The sequence below is a fragment of the Ranitomeya imitator genome, chromosome 2, assembly GCF_032444005.1.
Source record: "Ranitomeya imitator isolate aRanImi1 chromosome 2, aRanImi1.pri, whole genome shotgun sequence".
Lineage (NCBI taxonomy): Eukaryota > Metazoa > Chordata > Amphibia > Anura > Dendrobatidae > Ranitomeya > Ranitomeya imitator.
The window spans coordinates 169,356,004-169,383,238 of NC_091283.1; the positions used below are offsets into that span (position 1 = coordinate 169,356,004).

At 45.4% G+C, this 27,235-nt stretch overlaps 1 protein-coding gene across 1 annotated transcript in view; it reads left to right on the forward strand.

Annotated features, from left to right (window-relative positions):
* The window catches only part of LOC138662376 (ficolin-1-B-like), a 93,231-nt gene that overhangs the window by 18,770 nt on the left and 47,226 nt on the right, over nucleotides 1-27,235 (forward strand). The window contains exons 6-11 of the mRNA XM_069747917.1: nucleotides 3,503-3,556; nucleotides 4,437-4,490; nucleotides 6,569-6,622; nucleotides 8,368-8,412; nucleotides 10,792-10,818; nucleotides 11,019-11,146. Coding sequence (XP_069604018.1) covers nucleotides 3,503-3,556; nucleotides 4,437-4,490; nucleotides 6,569-6,622; nucleotides 8,368-8,412; nucleotides 10,792-10,818; nucleotides 11,019-11,146 — 362 coding nt within the window. The remainder of the gene's footprint in view (nucleotides 1-3,502; nucleotides 3,557-4,436; nucleotides 4,491-6,568; nucleotides 6,623-8,367; nucleotides 8,413-10,791; nucleotides 10,819-11,018; nucleotides 11,147-27,235) is intronic.

The window sequence follows — 27,235 nt, forward strand, 5'->3', positions numbered from 1 at the left end:
TGGCTCTCGTCGCGCCGCTCCTTCCGCCGGTGCTGCGGCTTCCTCCTCGGCGTCGCAAACTCCCACCTTCAGTGCGCGCTCCCGCTGTCCTACTGCTGGTGGGCGGCGCGCTCGTTCCCGGCACCTTGTCTAGCTTCTGTGCAGGTGCGCAGGGATTCGCAGCTGACGCTGATCCTCTGTTTCCGGATACCTTCTGTCTCGGCCAATCCTGGGTAGGTTCCGGGTATTTCAGGCCACCTCCTCTGTTAGGAGGTGCCTGAGTATCATTTGCTATTTTGCTTCTGTCTCTGGCCCTTCTGCTTTGTGCTACTGTGCTTCAGTCAGCTCCGAGTGTTACTCCTTTGCTCTCGCCCTTTTGCTCGCCACTTTTCCCGTTTCTTTTGGTGCTTTCTCTTCCTCTGTTCCCCTCCTGTTCCAGTCTTTCTTCAGCTCTAGCTAGTCGTCCTCTTCCATTCTCCGTTGCCATTTGTCCCTCCGCCTCCGCTCCGGTACTCCAGTTTGTCTCTTTTTTTCTTTGTCCTCCGGAGCCGTCCCTCTTGGTATCTGCTACCGTGGATTAGCGACCTCTGGGCCTGCTCCTGACAGTCCCTGTATAGGGGTTGGTTACCATTAGGTCTGCTCGCCCAGGGGTAGGTCTCTTCCACGGTCCAGAGGGTCCACTCTCTTTTCACCTTGAACGTAATAAGAATCAGTATACTATTTTCTTGTGCCCATCTGAAAAGATAGACACTTTTTTTTAAAGAGAACCAATGGAGTAATTTGTACTACAATCGGGTTATAAAAGTCTGTGGTTCCAACTAGGATACCATCTGGGTAAAATTTTCATGGAGATTCAGATGAAGCCTCTGGACACACTGCATACATATAGTGTGAAAAGGGCTCATGCATTAGACACAGCATCAGTGCCCTGCTTCACTCTACATGCTCTCTGCAACTGACAATGTCCGGGTGGGAACCCAGTCCCTAAGTGAGCTCTGTCTGTCCCTCATCATGGACTGGGTGTCGAGCTGTTGCAACATTAGCATGACTAAGCCTTCCTCACAGCCACACAGACTGCATTGCTGAAAATTGACAACTAAATCATAGACAAGTGCACTGAACATAAGTCCATGGGAGGGGCTGGAAACACAGAAACCTCACAGGTTAGCAGTCCTGTGGTATGGCAATTAATGCATACCACCCGGAATGATATGGAACTACGTTTTAATCCAGAGAGGCATATTTGTTTTCAAGTTAATTTGTTTTCCAAATATTAATAAATGTCTAACTTGCTTAACTAGAGGCTTTCTGAGTGTGCGCCCGGTGGGGGTGAATATCTTTTGTTACACCGGTCTGTTATGTCTCTGAAGCAGTTTCAGTTTAGAAGCATTTTGAGTAAGTTCTTATCTGGCCTACGTTTAGGCAATAGATACTTTTCAACAGATTCTTTTCCTATTGAGGCTGTGACGGAGGCTACCAGGCTGGGTTTGGATGAGTCTATTATTAAGAAACTCGGAAGACGGGAGTCAAATTGTTACCAGCTTTACATTAAAAAGTAAATGTTTTAATGGCCATTTTATGTAGTTTTTACAAGTTTTACAGTCTGGATCTGGGGACATTCATTTGTACACTGGGTGGAGCAGAGAGCGCTTGGGTACCGCTATGGGCCAAACCTGTCATTACCACCTGATCGGGTAAGAGTTGCTAGACGGAGTTAAGAGGGCAGAAATGGGATGGCCTCCTCGATCAAGCGGGATGACCTCCTCGATCAAGTGGTAATGGTGAGCAACATTTTCCCATCCCCAATATCATAATAGTACACCTAGGAGGTAATGACATTGGTAAGCTAGGAACAGTGGACCTCTTTTTTCGAATGAAAAGAAGTCTGCAGAAAGAGAGCAGTTTGTTCCCCGGATCCCAGGAGTAAAAATCATTTTTTTTCTAAAATAATTCCAAGAATTTTGTGGATTAGGTCGGAGGAACTAAGATTTTGTGATAAGATTAGAAAGTGGTTAAACAAATCAATCTGCAAGTTTTTACCTTCTCTTTTTGACCCATTGACTTAGAAGGTGGAATTCCCGGCCTCTTCAGAAAGGACTTGGTGCACTTATTGGAAATTGAGAATTACATTTTTAATTTAAATTTGCAAGCAATGGCTGTAATAGCCCTTGGTGGGGTTAGTCGGCCAGGTATCTGGATGGACAAGAAGTTGGGATTAACGGGTTTGAGCCATTTGGCCAAGCTGCTGTGATTGGTAAATAGTTTGGTTCTTTTTACTAAGTTGATATATTTCTATGAATATATTTATGATCTGTTACTCAAATAAAGACTGTAGCCAATTTATTATCCACTATATCAATGTGTCAAAATAGTATTATTTATGCGCTGTATAGATAGTATAGATAAGGGGATAAGGATAATGTGTAATGCCATTACACAGTTGTGGGCAGCTGATGTTTACAGGAGAGGGATGAGAACGGGCACACACTGACACTATAGGAAATCAGAACGTTCAGAAGCAGTGTCAGACTCCGCACTCATGTCTCTCTCATGTCAGTGTCGGCTGCCTGCTGCTTTGTGATCCTGTGTGCAGAGAGTGGCTGGTACACACAGGAAAGTGCACTGAGAAAGCACCTGCATGCACTGAGACTGTGCACTGGGCCCCGGCAGTGTCAGTGTGTAGGGGAATGGAAAATGTTATCGTTTTATCTTTTGCCTCTTATCTCACTGGTACTGCTACACTATCATGTGTATTACCATTAGGTGTGTTACATAGGTACTGCTACACTATTCTGTGTATTACCTTAAGGGTTAAATGTGTAATGAATATGCATAGTATGGAAGTGCAGTTTATAGGATGGGCCACTATATTTTAGTGCATATAGTTTCTAGCTAGTGTATAGTAAACTGAACATGGTTAATTGTAGGAGGGGCCGCTGTGTGATAAGTCAGTGCAGGTGTTAGGATAGGACAGAGGGTGAGGGACGCCGAAACCGTCCATATGGGCTATAGGCCCAGGACACCACAGCAGTCACGAAACATTGAAGTAGAGAAGCCCAGTCATCCACCGCAGCGGGCCAGTACAATTGGGGCCAAGAGCGGTTCCAGAATGTGGCAACGGTCTAACTGGAAAAAGCATCCACCATCATCCTCTTACAGACCCTGGTTCTGAATGCCATTATTATAGGAGAATGTAAATGTAACTATGCAGAGCCACAAGTGAATCATGCATCCCAGCACTAAGCGATAAAAGGTTAGAAACATTCAGAACAAGAATATATTATGCAATTCCTACAGTGCTAGTGATCCAGCTGTATCAGTGGATTTTGCATTTTATACACAGGACTGGCTACGGTCCGTGCTGCACGCTGCTAATTAGTCAGTAGGAGACAAAGTGTCCTGTTCTGCCCCTAAGGCTACCTTCTTTACTGCGGGAACCTGAGTGGTGGGAAAATATAGAGGTGGCTTCTGCAGGTTGCTTTGTCTCCTACTGTCTAGTTAATATATTTCTTTCTTTATTAAGGTACCCAAGGATCTCAAGGAAGTAAAGGAGATAAAGGGCCAACCGGAGACAAAGGTAAAAGCACGTCATGTAGGCTTCTATTACAGGGGATGTATGAGGGTAGGCAAACATGGCAAGTATCTTCTAGACACAGTGTCACTCTTCTCCATGGTCTGTGCCTGGCAGAGCAGGACTGGCCATCGGGCAGTTCTGGCAAATGCCAGAAGGGCCGGTGCCAGTAGTGGGCCGCTACGCACCGACTCATCCCCCCTCCCCACCCCCACCAGCGCTGCCGCCGCATTCAACTATACCGGCATCTATGACGCCGGTACAGTTGAATGCAATGATGGAGGAGAGAGCGTCTGCTGACGCTCCCTCTTCCATCATTCCCCGCTCTGCCTCTGACACTGCGGGTGCGCCCGCACTCACTGTGTCCCACTGTCTAGTAATCATATGATGGGACTGATAGTGCCACCTGATGATACTTTAATTATGTTTGAGAACGTTTACCTCGTGTTTGGTGCTGGTGGTCAGACATGCTCAGTAGCTCAGTCCCATCATGCAGATCCTCATGTACACAAATACGGAGTGATATCTGATATTGTACAGACCTATCAATAAGAACTGGCGCACTAAAAGTAGTCTCTTCTCACCAGCGCTGCACGTTAAGTGGACGTTCTGAAAGGAGATAAAAACACCAGAAGACGCCATAACAAGTGTGTAACTGGAACATCTACACATCACTAACCCATTATACCGCCACATTTTACCATATTGTGATCTGCATCTGAATCACGGGTAATAGATGTTCTGTCCATGTTCAGAATAATAGTTACATTATTGGTAAACTATCACGCAGTGTGGATGACCGTCATGTCCTGCACCTTTGGATGGGGAAGGCGTCACATCTCTCTACAGACATTTATGTAGTACACTATGAATTTTCTTTACTAAGGTGACCTGGGATCTCAAGGAACAACAGGAGATGGAGGACCAACTGGACTTAAAGGTAAGATTGTGCCCTGTAGACTTCTACTATAGAGGGTGTATGAAGATAGGAAACCATGGCTACTACCTTCTACAGTAGACACAGTTATCACTATTGTCTATGGTTGTGAAAAATCTGCCAATATAGAGAGAGACAACAAAACCATGTTTGATTCTGCAATGTTCATCATGATCAGCAGAAAAAGAAAATGTGATTTTTTTTTTTTTGGGTGTCTCTAAAGTATGTATTATGCATGTCTAAGATGCCCAAGCGAGATATTCGTGGGCGAGCTTCAGTCGACACTCACTTTGGCATCCTACAGACATCTCGTGTCCCAGTCCCACTTACTTTGGGGCTTCAGGACTCTGCTTCTTCTGATTCCAGGAATCCGTCTTCTGGAACCAGGGCAACAAATGATCCAGGAGACACGAGGTTCATAAAATCAACCAAAAACTAAACGTTTACTTGGTGGATCGCAATATTTACAGGCAGATATAGAGGATAAGGTCCAACGGGTTGTCACCTTTCCCACAGGTACCGGATATAACTTCAGCCCTGGCACTCGGTATAGGTGGAATGACCCTCTCACTGGCTTTCTTAGGCTTGGTTCCCATTGCGTTAATGGGAAAGCGCTAACGGACAGCGTTGCACGGCGAAATTAACGCCGTGCAACGCGTCCGTTAGCGCGCCCATTGTTTCCTGGCACGCCGCGGACGCTGCTTGCAGCGTCCGAGGCGTGCCCGCGGTCTGTTCCCCGCTCTCGCAGATCGGGGATCTGCGAGAGCGGGGACGTTACCGCGACCCCGGGACGCGGCCCCATTAAAAACATTGCGTTAGCGCAACCCGCTAGCGCTAAACGGATTGCACTAACGCAATGTGACCCTAGCCTTAGTCCTAAGGAGTCTTCTTCACCTGTACCAGTATATCTGGATTGCAATACCTTCCGGTCCATGTGGTCTGAGTTCATCTTTCCCTGTAGCTTCACAAGCTGAGTGTGCCCTGTGCCCCAGGTCCCCAACGTCCATCTCGAGATTGCCCTAGGTCATTTAGACAATCACACGGAATCACACAGCGATCCACTGCCCCAAGTATTAGGCCCACGCTGTTCCTAGCAGTCCCAGGCCTGCTACTTCACTCTCTGCTCTCCATACATTACGCTCACTGGCCCTGTCACTTCCTGGACCTGCTACCAACCTCAGATCCCCCTCCCAAACTTGCACGACCACTATAGTTAACACTGTCTCAGCTTAATGCAGCCCCAGTGGGTATCAACCTTTTTCACATACGTGACAGGTAGCAATCCATCAGTTCCCACTACTGTTACACATGTGCCGACCTATAGCATGCACCATCCCATGGCATGTGCCGTGCAAACAAAGGACCAGAATGAGCATGCTGGGATCTCAGAGGGTGAGGAACATATTCTTTTCTTAATATTGCTCCCTCCTAGTTCACTCCTCTGCGCTGTTTCCTACTGCCAAAACTTTAGCTTATCTAAATACTTAGGCATGAGGTAGCCACCAATAGGACTCTTGAGAAGGTGGCAAGTGGCAGCCATGGCATAGCAGCAGGTGAAGCTAAAGTTCTACTAATGCCAAAATGACGCTGGCTGATAAAGGTATGTCTGCTATTGTTAGAGAAATGAGGGCCGCAATGTGACTATCACTGTTTATGGAGGAAATGTGGCCTTTATTCGAGGCACTTTGGCTGCTTTTTTGGCCGGTCATTGTGACCATTGCTGGTTTTATGGGGAACACTGTGACTGTCAATAGTTCTGGAAATCACTTAATTTATTATCCTACTGCGGTGCATGGTAAAACAGTGTTATCGGCCTTGAAAGAATAAGAGGCTGGCTTAGCTATTATAATAATCAGTCAGCCAGCCTCCTTTTACACATAGCTCTGATGATATGCTGATGCAGGAAACTCTCGTCTCAACAATAGTAGTCACCCTTTAATACTTAATATGGATGACTGCAATGTACCGTAGATGTATCTAGGTATCACCTACTTGTATTCTGCTCCTATCCGGTGGATGGGGAAGGCATCACATTCTCTATAGACAATTATGTATTACATTATGTACATTTTCTTAATCAGGTGATCAGGGTGCTTTAGGAAGAACAGGAGACAGAGGACTAACTGGAGAGAAAGGTAAGGCTACATCATGTAATACTTCTAATACAGAGGTTGTATGAGGTTAGGAAAACATGGTTTCTTGTAGACACAACATCACTCTTCTCTATGGACCATGTCTGGTATTATCGGACTGAGCCTCAATTCAGGTCTTAGATCCACAAAATTTGCTTAGGTGGAATTGGGCATTATCTACTTATTGTCACATCTCCTCCGGGGCCCTCTTTTTGCAATGTCTGCTTCTGTCACTATGTGCCGCCATATTCATTCTATGGGTGGTGCTGATGATGGAGGTGACCTCGGGACTAGAAGCTCTTGGCGAAGCAGGCTCTGTCCAGCCACTGAGATTATGGAGGCTGGGACCTGTAGTGCCGTCCAGTCTGACAGTATAGGTGCGTGTGCTGTCCAGCTGGAATAATCAGCTCCCTGTTTTGGCCACTTGGACAGCACCACACTGTTCTACTGCCAGATATAGTTTATCTACTTTCTTTATGTCCCTGTGTTATCTGCTCCTGATTGCTTGTTTATTTTCCTATTGTCTGATCTTGGCCTATTTACTGATCATTCTCCTGCCATCTGATTTTGTACTTTCTCTGCCTTCCGTCTCTGCCAACGAACCACTCTAGTCAGCCTATATGTTGTGAATTCTGTGGCAGAGCTCCCTCCTGTGGTCACAAGTGGTACTTCGGCTGATTCTCTCTGTAAGCTTCCGTTGGTGGAGGGAGGTGGTACTGCGGCTTCTGAGTTTCCTCCCTCAGGTGATGTGGTGAGGTCGTTAGGTGCTGCTCTACTAACTCCACCTAGTGCTTTCATCCTGGCTTCCTGTCAATGTTCCAGTATTGGACTTGTTTTCCTCCTGGATCGTTCCTGTGGCCTGCTGCTCTGCATAGCTAAGTTTTCCTTTGCTATTTTGTTTGCTTTTCTTCTGTCCAGCTTATCTATTTGTTTGCTGGAAGCTCTGGGACGCAGAGGGTGTACCTCCGTGCCGTTAGTTCGGTACGGAGGGTCTTTTTGCCCCCTTTGCGTGGTTTTTAGGGTTTTGTGTTGACCGCAAAGTTACCTTTCCTATCCTCGCTCTGTTCAGAAAGTCGGGCCTCACTTTGCTAAATCTATTTCATCTCTACGTTTGTCTTTTCATCTTACTCACAGTCATTATATGTGGGGGGCTGCCTTTTCCTTTGGGGTATTTCTCTGAGGCAAGGTAGGCTTATTTTCTATCTTCAGGCTAGCTAGTTTCTCAGGCTGTGCCGAGTTGCATAGGTAGCGTTAGGCGCAATCCACTGCTGCCTCTAGTGTTGTTGGATAGGATTAGGGATTGCGGTCAACAGAGTTCCCACGTCTCAGAGCTCGTTCTATGTTTTTGGATTATTGTCAGATCACTGTATGTGCTCTGACCTCTATGTTCACTGTGGTACTGAGTTGCCTAATCATAACACCTATACTACTGGCCAGCAGCCTATTACGCAGGCCGAACCTAGAGGTGCCACTGTCAGTCCAGATCCCTGCAGAGGAGTTAAAGGAGTGAAGGTTAGCGCAAACCCTGGGATCTGGTAAGCGGAGTGGCTAGCGCTAAGCCTATCCATGGCAGCCGTTTTAGAACTGCCAGGTAACCACTGACGGAGCCCCAGTACACTTACATTCTTCTATCAGGTAGATGGTGGAGCCATCATATCTCTATTGCTTCTTAACTTAAGTAATAGTTGTGCACTTATAAACCATTGACAAAAATGACATCACCAACACTTATTGTCCTTCTTCTTTAGGAAGCAAAGGAGAAAAAGGTTACTCATACAGTGCCATGTTTGGAGGTAAGAAAAAGTTATAGCATCTATGAATTCGCCAGTGATTTCTAGGGGTGGTTGTGTACTCCAATATGGAGCCAACCAGCCTGGGTAGAAAGCCTGCAGGCCAGGCGGTAATGCACCCTTGGAAAAACAAAAGTTATGTAGATTACAGTAGTTCTCCTCTAGAGCCACCTATTAGGGATACAGTACCTACAATATTAATCCATTTTCAACCCTTTAGCTTTATCCTCAGTCATGTTTGCAAAGCTTGTTAAATGGTCAGACATTGACCTATAGATACCTGCAAAAGGCAGCACTATACAGACCCCAATCTTCTGGAGGAGAACGTACATGTTTACCAGGTGAATGGGCTATGTGCCCAGCTCACTATGTGTTGTGGCCAAGGTATGTGCCTCCTGTTTTATTCCAGTTTAAATGTCAGCGGGAAAAGTCATCCTGGATGGTATTCCCAGGCAAACTTGGTGTTTAAGTCCCCTTGGTTCTCTGGGGTGATGTCTGGCACGCACAGACACATAGATATTGTGCCGTAGTGTTATGGTAGATAGGGAATGGAGGATATATATATATATATATATATATATAATGTATATATATATACACTGATAAAAAAATTAAAGGGAACACTAAAATACCACATCCTAGATATCTCTGAATGAAATATTTCAGTTGCAAATCTTTATTCATTACATAGTGGAATGTGTTGAGAACAATACAACATAAAAATGATCAATGTAAATCAAAATGAATATCCCATGGAGGTCTGGATTTGGAATGATACTCAAAATCAAAGTGGAAAATCAAATTACAGGCTGATCCGACTTCAGTGGAAATGCCTCAAGACAAGGAAATTATGTTCAGTTGTATGTGTGTTGCCTCCATGTGCACGTATGACCTCCCTACAATGCCTGGGCATGCTCCTGATGAGGCGGCAGATGGTCTCCTGAGGGATCTCCTCCCCGACCTGGACTAAAGCATCCGCCAACTCCTGGACAGTCTGTGGTGCAACGTGACGTTGGTGGATGGTGTGAGACATGATGTCCCAGATGTGTTCAATTGGATTCAGGTCTGGAGAAAAGGCGGGCCAGTCCATAGCTTCAATGCCTTCATCTTGCAGGAACTGCTGACACACTCCAGCCACATGAGGTCTGGCATTGTCCTGTATTAGAAGGAACCCAGGGCCAACCGCACCAGCATATGGTCTCACAAGGGGTCTGAGGATCTAACCTCAGTACCTAATGGCAGTCAGGCTACCTCTGGCGAGTACTGGAGGGCTGTGCGGCCCTCCAAAGAAATGCCACCCCACACCATTACTGACCCACTGCCAAACCGGTCAAGCTGAAGGATGTTGTAGACAGCAGATTGCTCTCCACGGCGTCTCCAGACTCTGTCACATCTGTCACATGTACTCAGTGTAAACCTGCTTTCATCTGTGAAGAGCACAGGGCGCCAGTGGCAAATTTGCCAATCCTGGTATTCTGTGGCAAATGCCAATCATCCTGCACGGTGTTGGGCTGTGAGCACAACCCCCATCTGTGGACTTCAGGCACTCAGACCATCCTCAAGGAGTCGGTTTCTAACTGTTTGTGCAGACACATGCACATTTGTGGCCTGTTGGAGGTCATTTTGCAGGGTTTTGGCAGTGCTCCTCCTGTTCCTCCTTGCACAAAGATTGAGGTAGCGGTCCTGCTGCTGGGTTGTTGCCCTCCTATGGCCCCCTACACGTCTCCTGGTGTACTGGCCTGTCTCCTGGTAGCGCCTCCAGCCTCTGAACACTATGCTGACAGACACAGCAAACCTTGTTGCCACAGCTCGCATTGATGTGCCATCCAGGATGAGCTGCATTACCTGAGCCACTTGTGTGGGTTGTAGAGTTCGTCTCATGCTACCACGAGTGTGACAGCACAACCAACATTGAAAAGTGACCAAAACATCAGCCAGAAAGCATTGGTACTGAGATGTGGTCTGTGGTCCTCATCTGCAGAACCACTCCATTATTAAGTGTGTCTTGACATTTGCCAATAATTTCCATTTGTTGTCTGTTCCATTTGCACAACAGCATGTGAAATTGATTGTCAATCAGTATTGCTTCCTAAGTGGACAGTTTGATTTCACAGGAGTTTGATTTACTTGGAGTTGTATTCTGTTGTTTAAGTGTTCCCTTTATTTTTTTGAGCAGTGTATACACACACACGGGTGAAATAGGTATTGAACACGTCACCAATTTTCTAAGTACATACTGTATATTTCTAAAGGTGCTATTGAGATGAATTTCAACTTTGGTTGTAGGTAACATTGAAATGTCCACATTACATTGCTTATCCTGCACTGATCCAGACTTACAGCCATTTATAAATTGTGTTATGTATTGTTTCTTACTAACAGGACAAAGTGGACTAACGGTTCGTAAAGGTAATATATAGATGGACAATCTTCCCAGTACTGGCAGGTTTGGACAACTCTTATCTTATGTGTATGGTCAGTTTTACAGCTCAGGGGTTGCGTCCTTGTCATGTCTTTAGAAAGTGACACAACCTTAAATGTAGATTAATTCTATCCATATAATCTAAAGATGTAGATAAAGAACATAAATGTGTACATCTATTTTGTAGGTGCAAAGAACTGTAAAGAGCTGAGGGAGCGAAGTGTTGTTTTCAGCGGCTGGTACACAATATACCCAGATGACATGCAGCCCTTGATGGTGCGATGTGACATGGTCTCGGATGGAGGAGGTTGGATAGTAAGTTTATAAGAAGCATTAGACCTTCAGAAGACTTTATTGATTTCTACGTGGCCTCAATAGACTGTTCTGAAAATGTATATGCCCGTAGTCTGCATATATTTCAGCCTGTTTTCCCTTTCCCAGAGGTAATATGGGAATGCAAGAAACAAAGTGATATCGTGATACATAAAATACTCCAAGATGCCTTGTGAATCTAATTTCCTTTGAGACATGTTTCATTTACATTCACACTTATACAGCCCTCTTTGGAAAATTCAGAATTTTATTACATTTTCCAAAGTTTCTAGTTTTTGTCATAAAAAAAATCAAACAAGAACAAAGTAAATATCTGAACACAACTAATATAACAAGTTGTTTATTCAGGACAAAATGACACTTTTACTGACTACTGCAGTCTCCGAATTATTCACCCCTTCATAACAAGCATCCTTAACACTTACCAGAGCCCCTCTGGCTGTTATGACCTGCTGCAAACATGATACATAGCCATACTACCAAGTTCACTGCAGGCTTGAGCAAGCAACTACCATGCTTCACTATAAACTAGGAGTAAAGCAGCCATATGTAAAAATTAATTGAGCTTTATTAAGTACATATACAAAAAAATATGACAAACATGATTAAAAGATGTTAAAACAGAAGTAGGATTTACCAAGGGTGCCAATATACAGAAAGTTATTGATCATAAATTGACTATATATGAGTAAATAAATAGATGTATGTCATAGCTAATAAGTGTGTCCCTGTACAGCCTATAGATGGGAAAACAGTATGTATAACAATATGAATAGTTGGCAGAGTCCTTCTACTAATATACATACATTGCATTAGTCATCCGCTACACTCATATATCCCTATGAATCCCATAAGTGACAAGGCAAACCCACGGTAAAGTCATACCAGAGAAGAACACCCCTTAACAGGCTGTACAGGGACATGTTTGTGTAATAGATGCAGCAGGGCCGCCATCAATGCATTACTGCCCTTACTGCTGTATGAGGCCCAGCAGGCAGAAGTAAAGATGGGGTCCCGAGCCCCCCTCCCTCTTTTGCTTCTGCTCACCGGGCCCCAGGGTATTGTGCATCAACACAGAGAGGTTTCTTGGAGCTCGTGGCCATCAAAATTGGATGACCGTGCAGCTCCAAAGGAGTCTCTCCACCTCGGCTGTGAGGTGCTGGTGACAATGCCTATACAATGATGTCATCGCGTACACGCCGGCATGTACACACGTCACTCGCCAGGAGGACAGCAGAAGTGGAGCTGCAGGGGATTGTATGAAATGTAAGTATGAATAACTTTTCAAATTATAATGAACTGAGAATGTTGGAAAGAGCAAATGATGATGAACTGAGTGTGGGTGAGAGCAAATGATGAATTGAGGGTGTGGGGGAGAGCAAATAATGAAATGAGGATGGGGCGAGCAAATGATAATTAATTGAGGTGGGCAAATGATGGATTGAGGGCGGGGCAGAGCAAGTGATGAGTTGGGGTTGGGGGGAGAGGCAATGATAACTTGATGGTATGGGGTGAAAATAATGAATTGAGGGTGGGGTACAGCACATGATAATGAGGTGAGGGAGAGCAAATGATGAATTGAGGGTGGGGAGAGACAATGATGAATTAACAATGGGGTAAAGTAAATGATAATGAATTGAGGGTGGGAAAGAGCAAATGATGATGATTTGAGTTGGTGTACAGCACATGATGATGAATTGAGACTAGGGATGAAGGCCAGCAAATGATAATGAACTGAGGGTGAATGGAGAGCAAATAATGAATTGAGTGTAGGGGAGAGCAAATGATGAATTGACGGTGGATAGGTGGGAGGACAAATGATTAACTGAGTGTGTGGGAGAACAGTTGATAGTGAATAGAGGATAGGAGAGAGAGAGGACATGACATAATGAATTGGGGTAGAGGTGGGCATGTAAATATAATGAAGCGGGGAGCGGGAGATACAGAGAAGGGGGCGTTGAGGATGCAGGAGTGTGACTGGTAATAAATTGGGGGAAAGAATACAGGTTCTAATTAGTTTTATTTATTTGGTGGGGAAAGTTGCTATTTATAGTTAGTGGGGCACAGTGGTGGATTACGATTTATATTTGTAATGATGGGTTACATAATAACTAATTATATATTAATGGTGGGTGCAGGTCTTGTATTCAGCTGCCCAGTGTGGAAGGTGGGGAATGTTCTTTGGAAGCAGGGCTCTAGATGACTGTGTGCTATTTTATGCAGAGACGAGTCCTGGCTGGAAGAAGTGATGGTGGTCTGCATTGGATGAAGAAGGAAAGCGAAAATAAAGGACTTCAACTAGAGATGTCACCGGTGAGTCAGTGTGTTACCTGTACACTGACACTATACACTGTATACTATGTACAGAGCTCCTGTGTATAATGGCACTTATGGTAATATTAGTATTGTGGTTTTTTTTATTAATGATCAATCTATATAATTGTCTAAGGTCCACTTCCGTCTGTTTGTAACGGAAATCCCGCATCGCTGATTGGTCGCGGCAGGCTGGGCGCAACCAATCAGCGACAGGCACAGTCCGGCCGCGAATTGGCCCCTCCCTACTCCCCTCTAGTCAGCGCCCACATAGCGTTTTAGCAGTTCGTTAAACGGACTGCGTTACACCATGGCATAACGTGGTGTAACGCAGTCCATTAATGCTGCCATTAACCCTGTGTGACCAACTCTGTACTATTGATGCTGCATCAATAGTAAAAACATATTGTTAAAAATAATTAAAAAAAAATCATTATATTCTCACCTTCCGGCGTCCGCGGCAGCCTTTCCCACTCCTCACGACGCTCTGGTCCCAAGAATGCATTGCAGCATCGACCCGTGATGACGTAGCGGTCTCGCGAGATGATGACGTGGCGGTCTCGCGAGACCACTACATCATCACGGGTTATTGCTTCAAGGCATTACTGGGAACAGGGCGTCGCGAGGAGCATCGCTAAAGGCCTGGGCTGGATCTGGGGGCTGCCGGAAGGTGAGTATATAACTATTTTTTATTTTAATTCTTTTTTTAACATGGATATGGTGCCCACATTGCTATATACTACGTGGTCTGTGTTGCATATTGCGTGGGCTGGGTTATATACTACATCGCTGTGCTCTACACTATGTGGGCTGTGCTATATACTACGTGTGCTGTGCAATATACTACGTGGCTGTGCTATATACTACTTGTCTGTTATATACTATGTACTATGTGGGCTGTGCTATATACTACGTGAGCTGTGTTATATACTGTGTGGGCTGTGTTATATACTGCGTGGGCTGTGCTATATACTACGTGGCTGTGCTATATACTATGTGGCTGTGTTCTATACTACGTGGGCTATGTTATATACTGCATGGGCTGTGCTATATACTATGTGGGCTGTGCTATATACTACGTGGGCTGTATTATATACTGCGTGGGCTGTGCTATATACTACGTGTCTCTGCAATATACTACGTGGCTGTGTTATATACTACGTGGCTGTGTTATATAATACGTAGCTGTGCTATATACTGCGTGCCTGTGCTTTATACTACGTGGCTGTGCAATATACTACGTGGCTGTGCAATATACTATATGGCTGTGTTATATACTGCATGGGCTGTGCTATATATTACGTGTCTGTGCTATAAACTACGTAGCTGGGCTATAAACTACGTGGCTGTGTTATATACTACGTAGCTGTGCTATACACTACGTGGCTGTGCTATATACTACGTGGGCTGTGTTATATGCTACTTGGGCTGTGAGACTTTTTCGCCCGGGGCCCTCAAAAACCAGCAGCTAGCCCTGGCTTCACTGATTGGTCGCGGCCGGCCGCAAACAATCAGCGACAGGCGTAGTCTGGCTGCTAATTGGCGCGGGATTTGAACCACGCTTCGCTAATTGGTCGCGCCCCGCCCGAATCCTATGTATTCATTGCATTATTCTGAAATCTTCATAAATAAACTACATATATTGTTGTGAATTCTGCTCTTGGGTTCCCTCCAGTGGTTGTAGGTGGGAATGCAGTTGTCTCTGACTCGCAGTCCTGGCCAGGTGTATCGGATAATTACAATTCTGACTGGGATATTTAGGTGTGCAGGATCCTTTGGCCCTTTCCAGTTGTCAATGTTCCTTGTGAAGTATTGGATCACTTTCTGGCTTCTCCTGCTTGCTGCCAAATTCAGCAAAGATAAGTGTTTGGTTTTTGTATCTGTGGCACACTGCTGTGTGCTTGTTTCAGTTTTATTCCTGCTCTGATTGTAGGATTCACTGGAGTTGCAGATTTACGCTCCTACATCTTTTAGTTAGATATAGGAAGTTTTTTGTATAGTTTGCTGTGGTTGTTTTGAAGGGTTTTAATACTGACCGCACAGAACTCTGTCCTATCCTGACCTATCTAGCTAGAGTGGCCTCCTGTGCTAAATCCTGTTTTTCTGCCTGTGTATGTTTTTTCCTCTCCGACTCACCGCCAATATTTGTGGGGGGCTGTCTATCCTTTGGGGATTTTCTCTGAGGCAAGATAGTATTCCAATTTCCATCTTTAGGGGTATTTAGTCCTCCGGCTGTGACGAGGTGTCTAGGATTGTTAGGTACACTCCACGGCTACTTCTAGTTGCGGTGTTAAGTTCAGGATTGCAGTTAGTATAGTGGTCACCTTCTCCAGTGAAATTTCTCATGCAGCTCCAAGGTTACCGGATCATAACAGTACAACTGGCCCACAATGAGTTAAATGCATCTCAGAAGAAGGGAAGGAAGCTCTTGAGCCATTTTTTTTTCTCCAGTCTGTTTTGTGTTCTCTTCCCTCTTTATATCTGCGTGGCTGAGGAGCCTGGTGCAAGCATGAATGTTCAGGAATTAGCTTCTCGTGTAGACCAGCTTGCTGCTAGGGTGCAAGGTATTTCTGATTATATTGTTCAGACTCCTGCTTTAGAACCGAAGATTCCTACTCCTGATTTGTTTTCTGGTGACAGGTCTAAATTTTTGAGTTTTAAAAACAACTGTAAACTGTTTTTTGACCTGAGACCTCGATCCTCTGGTGATTCCATTCAGCAGGTAAAAATCGTAATCTCCCTGCTGCGTGGCGACCCGCAGGATTGGGCGTTTTCCCTGGAATCTGGGAATCCGGCTTTGCTTAATATTGACTCCTTTTTTCAGGCTTTAGGACTATTATATGATGAACCTAATTCTGTGGATCAAGCTGAGAAGACCTTGTTGGCCCTGTCTCAGGGTCAAGAGGCGGCAGAATTGTATTGTCAGAAATTCAGAAAATGGTCTGTGTTGACTAAATGGAATAATGATGCTTTGGCGGCAATTTTCAGAAGGGGGCTTTCTGAATCCGTTAAAGATGTTATGGTGGGGTTTCAGTTGTGAATTCTGTGGCAGAGCTCCCTCTTGTGGTCACAAGTGGTACTTCAGCTGATTCTCTCTGTGATCTTCCGTTAGTGGAGAAAAGTGGTACTGCGGCTTCTGAGTTTCCTTCCTCAGGTGATATGGTGAAGTCGTTAGGTGCTACCCTATTTAACTCCACCTGGTGCTTGGATCCTTGCTTCCAGTCAATGTTCTAGTGTTGGACCTGTTTCCTCCTGGAGTGTTCCTGTGGCCTGCTGATCTGCATAGCTAAGTTCCTCTTTGCTTTTTGTTTGCTGTTTTTTCTATTCCAGCTTGTCAATTTGATTTTTCTGCTAGCTGGAAGCTCTGGGACGCAGAGGGTGTACCTCTGTGCCGTTAGTTCGGTACGGAGGGTCTTTTTGCCCCCTTTGCGTGGATTTTGTAGGGTTTTGTGTTGACTGCAAAGTTGCCTTTTCTATCCTCGCTCTGTTCAGGAAGTTGGGCCTCACTTTGCTAAATCTATTTCATCTCTACGTTTGTCTATTCATCTTAACTCACAGTCATTATATGTGGGGGCTGCCTTTTCCTTTGGGGTATTTCTCTGAGGCAAGGTAGGCTTATTTTCCATCTTCAGGCTAGCTAGTTTCTCAGGCCGTGCCGAGTTGCATAGGTAGCGTTAGGCGCAATCCACGGCTGCCTCTAGTTGTGTTGGAGAAGATTAGGGATTGCGGTCAACAGAGTTCCCACGTCTCAGAGCTCGTTCTTATTTTTTGGGTTATTGCCAGGTCACTGTATGTGCACTGACCTCTATGTCCATTGTGGTACTGAATTACCAGCCATAACAGTACTGGAAGCCAAAAGTACTAATGATTCTCAATAGAGGGAAAAAAGAAGTTCTGAGACCATTTTTTTTTCTTTGCACTGTGTTTTGTTTTTTGTTTTTTTCCCCTAGACATTTGGGTGGTTCAGGACACAGGTGTAGCAATGGACATTAAAGGTCTGTCATCATGTGTGGATCAGCTCACGGCAAGAGTACAAAGTATTCAAGACTTTGTGGTTCAGAATTCTATGTTAGAACCGAGAATTCCTATTCCTGATTTGTTTTTTGGAGATAGAACCAAATTTCTGAGTTTCAAAAATAATTGCAAACTATTTCTGGCTTTGAAACCTCATTCCTCTGGTGACCCAGGTCAACAAGTTAGGATCGTTATTTCTTTTTTGCGTGGCGACCCTCAGGACTGGGCATTTTCTCTTGCGTCAGGAGATCCTGCATTAAGTAATATCGATGCGTTTTTCCTGGCGCTCGGATTGCTGTACGATGAGCCTAATTCTGTGGATCAGGCAGAGAAGAATTTGCTGGCTCTGTGTCAGGGTCAGGATGAAATAGAGGTATACTGTCAGAAATTTAGAAAGTGGTCCATACTCACTCAGTGGAATGAAGGTGCGCTCGCAGCTATTTTCAGAAAAGGTCTCTCTGAAGCCCTTAAGGATGTCATGGTGGGATTTCCTATGCCTGCTGGTTTGAATGAGTCTATGTCTTTGGCCATTCAGATCGGTCGACGCTTGCGCGAGCGTAAATCTGTGCACCATTTGGCGGTAGTACCTGAGCTTAGACCTGAGCCTATGCAGTGCGATAGGACTTTGACCAGAGTTGAACGGCAAGAACACAGACGTCTGAATGGGCTGTGTTTCTACTGTGGTGATTCCACTCATGCTATCTCTGATTGTCCTAAGCGCACTAAACGGTTCGCTAGGTCTGCCACCATTGGTACGGTACAGTCAAAATTTCTTCTGTCCGTTACCTTGATCTGCTCTTTGTCATCGTATTCTGTCATGGCTTTTGTGGACTCAGGCGCTGCTTTGAATTTGATGGACTTGGAGTATGCTAGGCGTTGTGGGTTTGTCTTGGAGCCCTTGCAGTGTCCTATTCCATTGAGAGGAATTGATGCTACGCCTTTGGCCAAGAATAAGCCTCAGTACTGGACCCAGCTGACCATGTGCATGGCTCCTGCACATCAGGAGGTTATTCGCTTTCTGGTGTTGCATAATCTGCATGATGTGGTCGTGTTGGGGTTGCCATGGCTACAAGTCCATAATCCAGTATTAGATTGGAAATCCATGTCTGTGTCCAGCTGGGGTTGTCAGGGGGTACATGGTGATGTCCCATTTCTGACTATTTCGTCATCCACCCCTTCCGAGGTTCCTGAGTTTTTGTCTGATTACCGGAATCTATTTGATGAGCCCAAGTCCGATACCCTACCTCCGCATAGGGATTGTGATTGTGCTATCGATTTGATTCCTGGTAGTAAATTCCCAAAAGGTCGACTGTTTAATTTATCTGTGCCTGAGCACGCCACTATGCGGAGTTATGTGAAGGAGTCTTTGGAGAAGGGGCATATTCGCCCGTCATCGTCGCCATTGGGAGCAGGGTTCTTTTTTGTAGCCAAGAAGGATGGTTCACTGAGACCTTGTATAGATTACCGCCTTCTGAATAAGATCACGGTTAAATTTCAGTACCCCTTGCCATTGTTTTCTGATTTGTTTGCTCGGATTAAGGGGGCTAGTTGGTTCACCAAGATAGATCTTCGTGGTGCGTATAATCTTGTGCGTATTAAGCGAGGCGATGAGTGGAAAACTGCATTTAATACGCCCGAGGGCCATTTTGAGTATCTAGTAATGCCATTCGGACTTGCCAATGCTCCATCAGTGTTTCAGTCCTTTATGCATGACATCTTCCGAGAGTACCTGGATAAATTCCTGATTGTGTACTTGGATGACATTTTGATCTTCTCGGATGATTGGGAGTCTCATGTGAAGCAGGTCAGAACGGTGTTTCAGGTCCTGCGTGCTAATTCTTTGTTTGTGAAGGGATCAAAGTGTCTCTTTGGTGTTCAGAAGGTTTCAATTTTGGGGTTCATTTTTTTCCCCTTCTACTATCGAGATGGACCCTGTTAAGGTCCAAGCCATCCATAATTGGACTCAGCCGACATCTCTGAAAAGTCTGCAAAAGTTTCTGGGCTTTGCTAATTTTTATCGTCGCTTCATCTGCAATTTTTCTAGTATTGCTAAACCATTGACCGATTTGACCAAGAAAGGTGCTGATGTGGTCAATTGGTCTTCTGCTGCTGTGGAAGCTTTTCAAGAGTTGAAGCGTCTTTTTTCTTCTGCCCCTGTGTTGTGTCAGCCAGATGTTTCGCTTCCGTTCCAGGTCGAGGTTGATGCTTCTGAGATTGGAGCAGGGGCTGTTTTGTCGCAGAGAAGTTCTGATTGCTCGGTGATGAAACCATGTGCCTTCTTTTCCAGGAAGTTTTCGCCTGCTGAGCGAAATTATGATGTGGGCAATCGAGAGTTGCTGGCCATGAAGTGGGCATTCGAGGAGTGGCGTCATTGGCTTGAAGGAGCTAAGCATCGCGTGGTGGTCTTGACTGATCATAAGAACTTGACTTATCTCGAGTCCGCCAAGCGGTTGAATCCTAGACAAGCTCGTTGGTCGTTGTTTTTTGCCCGTTTTGACTTTGTGATTTCATACCTTCCGGGCTCTAAAAATGTGAAGGCGGATGCTCTGTCTAGGAGTTTTGTGCCCGACTCTCCGGGTGTATCTGAGCCGGCAGGTATCCTCAAAGAGGGAGTAATTGTGTCTGCCATCTCCCCTGATTTGCGGCGGGTGCTGCAGAAATTTCAGGCTAATAAACCTGATCGTTGCCCAGCGGAGAGACTGTTTGTCCCTGATAGGTGGACGAATAAAGTCATCTCTGAGGTTCATTGTTCGGTGTTGGCTGGTCATCCTGGAATCTTTGGTACCAGAGAGTTAGTGGCTAGATCCTTTTGGTGGCCATCTCTGTCGCGGGATGTGCGTACTTTTGTGCAGTCCTGTGGGATTTGTGCTCGGGCTAAGCCCTGTTGTTCTCGTGCCAGTGGGTTGCTCTTACCCTTGCCGGTCCCAAAGAGGCCTTGGACACATATCTCTATGGATTTTATTTCAGATCTTCCCGTCTCTCAAAAGATGTCAGTCATTTGGGTGGTCTGTGATCGCTTCTCTAAGATGGTCCATTTGGTACCCTTGTCTAAATTGCCTTCCTCCTCTGATTTGGTGCCATTGTTTTTCCAGCATGTGGTTCGTTTACATGGCATTCCAGAGAATATCGTTTCTGACAGAGGTTCCCAGTTTGTTTCGAGGTTTTGGCGAGCCTTTTGTGGTAGGATGGGCATTGACTTGTCTTTTTCCTCGGCTTTCCATCCTCAGACTAATGGCCAGACCGAACGAACCAATCAGACCTTGGAGACATATCTGAGATGCTTTGTTTCTGCTGATCAGGATGACTGGGTGTCCTTTTTGCGTTTGGCTGAGTTCGCCCTTAATAATCGGGCCAGCTCGGCTACCTTGGTTTCACCGTTTTTCTGTAACTCTGGGTTCCATCCTCGTTTCTCTTCAGGGCAGGTTGAGTCTTCGGACTGTCCTGGTGTGGATACTGTGGTGGACAGGTTGCAGCAGATTTGGACTCATGTAGTGGACAATTTGACCTTGTCCCAGGAGAAGGCTCAACGTTTCGCTAATCGCAGACGCTGTGTGGGTCCCCGACTTCGGGTTGGGGACTTGGTTTGGTTATCTTCTCGTCATATTCCTATGAAGGTTTCCTCTCCTAAGTTTAAACCGCGTTTTATTGGTCCGTATAGGATTTCTGAGGTCCTTAATCCTGTGTCTCTTCGTCTGACCCTTCCAGATTCTTTTTCCATACATAACGTATTCCATAGGTCATTGTTGCGGAGATATGTGGCACCCGTGGTTCCATCTGTTGATCCTCCTGCCCCGGTTTTGGTGGAGGGGGAGTTGGAGTATATTGTGGAGAAGATTTTGGATTCTCGTGCTTCTAGACGGAAACTCCAGTATCTGGTTAAGTGGAAGGGTTATGCTCAGGAAGATAATTCCTGGGTCTTTGCCTCTGATGTCCATGCTCCCGATCTTGTTTGTGCCTTTCATATGGCTCATCCTGGTCGTCCTGGGAGCTCTGGTGAGGGTTCGGTGACCCCTCCTCAAGGGGGGGGTACTGTTGTGAATTCTGTGGCAGAGCTCCCTCTTGTGGTCACAAGTGGTACTTCGGCTGATTCTCTCTGTGATCTTCCATTAGTGGAGAAAAGTGGTACTGCGGCTTCTGAGTTTCCTTCCTCAGGTGATATGGTGAAGTCGTTAGGTGCTACCCTATTTAACTCCACCTGGTGCTTGGATCCTTGCTTCCAGTCAATGTTCTAGTGTTGGACCTGTTTCCTCCTGGAGTGTTCCTGTGGCCTGCTGATCTGCATAGCTAAGTTCCTCTTTGCTTTTTGTTTGCTGTTTTTTCTATTCCAGCTTGTCAATTTGATTTTTCTGCTAGCTGGAAGCTCTGGGACGCAGAGGGTGTACCTCTGTGCCGTTAGTTCGGTACGGAGGGTCTTTTTGCCCCCTTTGCGTGGATTTTGTAGGGTTTTGTGTTGACTGCAAAGTTGCCTTTTCTATCCTCGCTCTGTTCAGGAAGTTGGGCCTCACTTTGCTAAATCTATTTCATCTCTACGTTTGTCTATTCATCTTAACTCACAGTCATTATATGTGGGGGCTGCCTTTTCCTTTGGGGTATTTCTCTGAGGCAAGGTAGGCTTATTTTCCATCTTCAGGCTAGCTAGTTTCTCAGGCCGTGCCGAGTTGCATAGGTAGCGTTAGGCGCAATCCACGGCTGCCTCTAGTTGTGTTGGAGAGGATTAGGGATTGCGGTCAACAGAGTTCCCACGTCTCAGAGCTCGTTCTTATTTTTTGGGTTATTGCCAGGTCACTGTATGTGCACTGACCTCTATGTCCATTGTGGTACTGAATTACCAGCCATAACAGGTTTCCCACGCCTTCCGGTCTGAGTGATTCTATGTCTCTGGCCATTCAGATTGACCGACGCCTGCGGGAGCGCAGAACTGTGCGCGCTATGGCGTTATCCTCAGAGCAAATTTCTGAGCCTATGCAATGTGATAGAATTCTGTCTAGAACAGAACGACAAGGTTTCAGACGTCAAAATAGGTTGTGTTATTATTGTGGCAACACTTCTCATGTCATTTCTGTCTGCCCTAAGCGGACAAAGAGGATCGCCAGTTCAACTACCATCAGTACTGTACAACCTAAATTTCTGTTATCTGTGTCCTTGATCTGCTCATTGTCATCATTTTCTGTCATGGCGTTTGTGGATTCAGGCGCCGCCTTGAATTTAATGGATTTTGAGTTTGCCAAGCGTTGTGGTTTTCCCTTGCAGCCTTTGCAGAAGCCTATTCCTTTAAGGGGCATTGATGCTACACCCTTGGCTAGAAATAAGCCCCAGTTTTGGACACAGGTGACCATGCGCATGGCGCCAGCCCATCAGGAAGATTGTCGATTTCTGGTGTTGCATAACTTGCATGATGTTATCGTGCTGGGTTTTCCATGGTTGCAGGTACATAATCCTGTGTTGGACTGGAAGTCCATGTCTGTGACTAGTTGGGGTTGTCAGGGGGTTCATAATGATGTTCCTTTGATGTCAATCTCCTCTTCTTCACCTTCTGAAGTTCCAGAGTTTTTGTCTGATTTTCAGGATGTATTCGATGAGCCCAAGTCCAGTTTTCTTCCACCGCACAGGGACTGCGATTGTGCTATTGACTTGATTCCAGGCTGTAAGTTTCCTAAGGGTCGACTTTTTAATCTATCTGTGCCTGAACATACCGCCATGCGGAGCTATATTAAAGGGACACTGTCACCTGAATTTGGAGGGAACAATCTTCAGCCATGGAGGCGGGGTTTTTGGGTGTTTGATTCACCCTTTCCTTACCCACTGGCTGCATGCTGGCTGCAATATTGGATTGAAGTTCATTCTCTGTCCTCCGTAGTACACGCCTGCACAAGGTGCAATCTTGCCTTGCGCAGGCGTGTACTATGTCCCTTTAAGGTGTCTTTGGAGAAAGGGCATATTCGGCCATCTTCTTCACCGTTGGGAGCGGGGTTCTTTTTTGTTGCTAAAAAAGATGGTTCCTTGAGACCCTGTATAGATTATCGCCTCTTGAATAAAATCACGGTCAGGTTTCAATACCCTTTACCTTTGCTTTCAGATTTGTTTGCTAGGATTAACCCTGCTGTTCTGTTGGTCAAAAATGACCAACTTTGAACTTCAATATTCTTTAAAATATTCAAGATGCAGCTCTGAAACCCGTGGCCGACCGACCCATCCTCATTTAAGTCAATCAACCACAAGTTTCAGAACCGCATCTTGAACACCCCAAAAAATACCAAAGTTCAAAATAGGTCTCCCCAGACCGAACAGAACAGCAGGGTTAAGGGAGCTAGTTGGTTTACCAAGATTGACCTTCGAGGGGCATATAATCTTGTTCGTATTAAGCAGGGTGATGAATGGAAAACTGCGTTTAACACGCCCGAAGGCCATTTTGAATACCTTGTGATGCCATTCGGACTCTCTAATGCTCCATCTGTTTTTCAGTCCTTCATGCATGATATCTTCCGGACTTATCTTGATAAATTCTTGATTGTATATTGGGATGATATTTTGATTTTTTCCGATGATTGGGAGTCTCATGTGCAACAGGTCAGGATGGTATTTCAGATCCTTCGTGACAATGCCCTGTTTGTGAAAGGGTCTAAGTGTCTCTTTGGGGTGCAGAAAGTCTCTTTTTTGGGCTTCATTTTTTCTCCTTCGTCTATAGAGATGGATCCGATTAAGGTTCAGGCCATTCATGATTGGATTCAGCCCACATCCGTGAAGAGCCTTCAGAAATTTTTGGGTTTTGCAAATTTTTATCGCCGTTTCATTGCTAATTTTTCCAGCGTGGTTAAACCCCTGACCGATTTGGCGAAGAAAGGCGCTGATGTGGCGAATTGGTCCTCTGCGGCTGTCTCTGCCTTTCCGGAGCTTAAACGTCGATTTACTTCTGCTCCAGTGTTGCGCCAACCGGATGTTTCTCTTCCGTTTCAGGTTGAGGTTGACGCTTCTGAGATTGGGGTAGGGGCCGTTTTGTCTCAGAGGGATCCTGTTGGTTCCTTAATGAAACCGTGTGCCTTCTTTTCCTGTAAGTTTTCGCCTGCTGAACGCAATTATGATGTTGGCAATCGGGAGTTGTTGGCTATGAAGTGGGCGTTTGAGGAGTGGCGACATTGGCTTGAGGGAGCTAAGCACCGTATTGTGGTCTTGACCGATCATAAGAATTTGATTTACCTCAAGTCTGCCAAACGGCTGAATCCTAGACAGGCTCGATGGTCCTTGTTTTTTTCCCGTTTTGATTTCGTGGTCTCGTACCTTCCGGGTTCTAAGAATGTTAAGGCTGATGCCCTCTCTAGGAGTTTTTTGCCTGATTCTCCTGAGGTCTTAGAGCCGGTCGGTATTCTGAAAGAGGGGGTGGTCCTTTCTGCCATTTTCCCTGATTTACGACGGGTTCTTCAGGAATTTCAGGCTGACAAACCTGACCGCTGTCCTGTGGGAAAATTGATTGTTCCTGACAGATGGACTAGTAGAGTGATTTCTGAGGTTCACTGTTCCATGTTGGCCGGTCATCCTGGCATTTTTGGTACCAGAGATTTGGTTGGTAGGTCCTTTTGGTGGCCTTCATTGTCACGTGATGTGCGTTCTTTTGTGCAGTCCTGTGGGACTTGTGCGCGGGCCAAGCCTTGTTGTTCCCGTGCTAGTGGGTTGCTTTTGCCATTGCCAGTCCCTGAGAGTCCCTGGACGCATATTTCGATGGATTTTATTTCTGATCTTCCGGTCTCCCAGAAGATGTCTGTTATCTGGGTTGTTTGTGACCGGTTCTCTAAGATGGTTCATTTGGTGCCCTTACCTAAATTGCCTTCCTCTTCTGATTTGGTTCCGTTGTTCTTTCAGCATGTGGTTCGTTTGCATGGTATTGATATGAAGGTTGAGGAGGGGATGAGAAATTGGATAACTGACTACCTATCAGATGGGCCACAGTTTGTACAGATGGGAGCAGTGGTGTCAAGCAGATTATTGAGCAGTGTAGGTGCCCCCCAGGGAACGGTGCTTGCGCCCTTTCTATTCACACTGTATACTTCAGACTTTCAGTATAAATCTGAACTTTGCCACCTTCAAAAATTTTCGGATGACTCTGTGGTTGTGGGATGCATTAGGGGAGATCAGGGGGATGAGGAATACAGAAGGGTGGTGTCGAATTTCGTGGATTGGTGCAATGGTAACTATCTACAACTAAATGTTAAGAAAACTAAGGAGTTGGTGGCCAACTATAGCAGGATTAAGTTGGAATGCTTACCGATCACTATTGCTGGTCAGGAGGTAGAGCAGGTGGAGAGTTACAAATATTTGGGGGTCCATTTGGATAGCAAACTGGAGTGGAGATGCCACTCAGAGTTTGTCTACAAGATGGGGATGAGCAGATTGTATTTCCTAAGGAAACTGAGGTCTTTTAATGTGTGTAGCAAAATGTTAGAAATGTTCTACCAATCTGTAGTGGCAAGTGCCATCTTTTTTGCAATCACGTGCTGGGGTAGTAGTGTGCGGGCCTCTGATGCTAATAAGCTGAATAAGATTATTAAGAAGGCAAGTTCTGCTGTCGACTCTTTTGGGGAGGTAGTGGAGAAAAGAACTCTGAAAAAGTGTATGGCAATTATGAACAATAATGCACATCCACTATATGAGCTATTCATGAGACAGAAGAGCACCTTCAGTAACCGGCTAATACTTCTGAGGTGTAAGAAGGAAAAATATAGGAAATCGTTTGTGCCAACTGCCATGGGGATGTACAACAATAACATTAGGGTTAAAACACCAAGGTGAATGTCTACTTATTTCTCTACATTTCAGTTCACTCGTTGTGTATGTCCTATTCTAATGTATAATGTATAATGTTCTTCTGTCAACTCCACTGTCATGTCAACTATGTAATTCCTTTATGATTTTTATGATTTAAGTTGTGCTGCTGTGATACCATAATTTCCCACGGGATCAATAAAGTGTATCGTATCGTATCGTATCGTATTCCGGAGAATATTGTGTCCGACAGAGGTTCCCAGTTTGTTTCTAGGTTTTGGCAGGCCTTTTGTGCTAGGCTGGGCATTGATTTGTCTTTTTCTTCTGCATTTCATCCTCAGACAAATGGCCAGACCGAGCGAACTAATCAGACCTTGGAGACTTATTTGAGATGCTTTGTGTCTGCTGATCAGGATGATTGGGTGGCCTTCTTGCCATTGGCCAAGTTTGCCCTTAATAATCGGGCTAGTTCTGCTACCTTGGTTTTGCCTTTTTTTTTGTAATTTTGGTTTTCATCCTCGTTTTTCTTCTGGGCAGGTTGAGCCTTCTGACTGTCCTGGTGTGGATTCTGTGGTGGACAGGTTGCAGCAGATTTGGGCTCATGTGGTGGACAGGTTTGTGTTGTCTCAAGAGGAGGCTCAACGTTTTGCTAATCGTCGTCGGTGTGTTGGTTCCCGGCTTCGGGTTGGGGATCTGGTCTGGTTGTCTTCCCGTCATGTTCCTATGAAGGTTTCTTCTCCTAAGTTTAAGCCTCGTTTTATTGGTCCTTATAGGATTTCTGAGATTATCAATCCAGTGTCTTTTCGACTGGCGCTTCCGGCCTCTTTTGCTATCCATAATGTCTTCCATAGATCTTTGTTGCAGAAATATGTGGAGCCCGTTGTTCCCTCTGTTGATCCTCCGGCCCCTGTGTTGGTTGATGGGGAGTTGGAATATGTTGTTGAGAAGATTTTGGATTCCCGTTTTTCGAGGCGGAAGCTTCAGTACCTG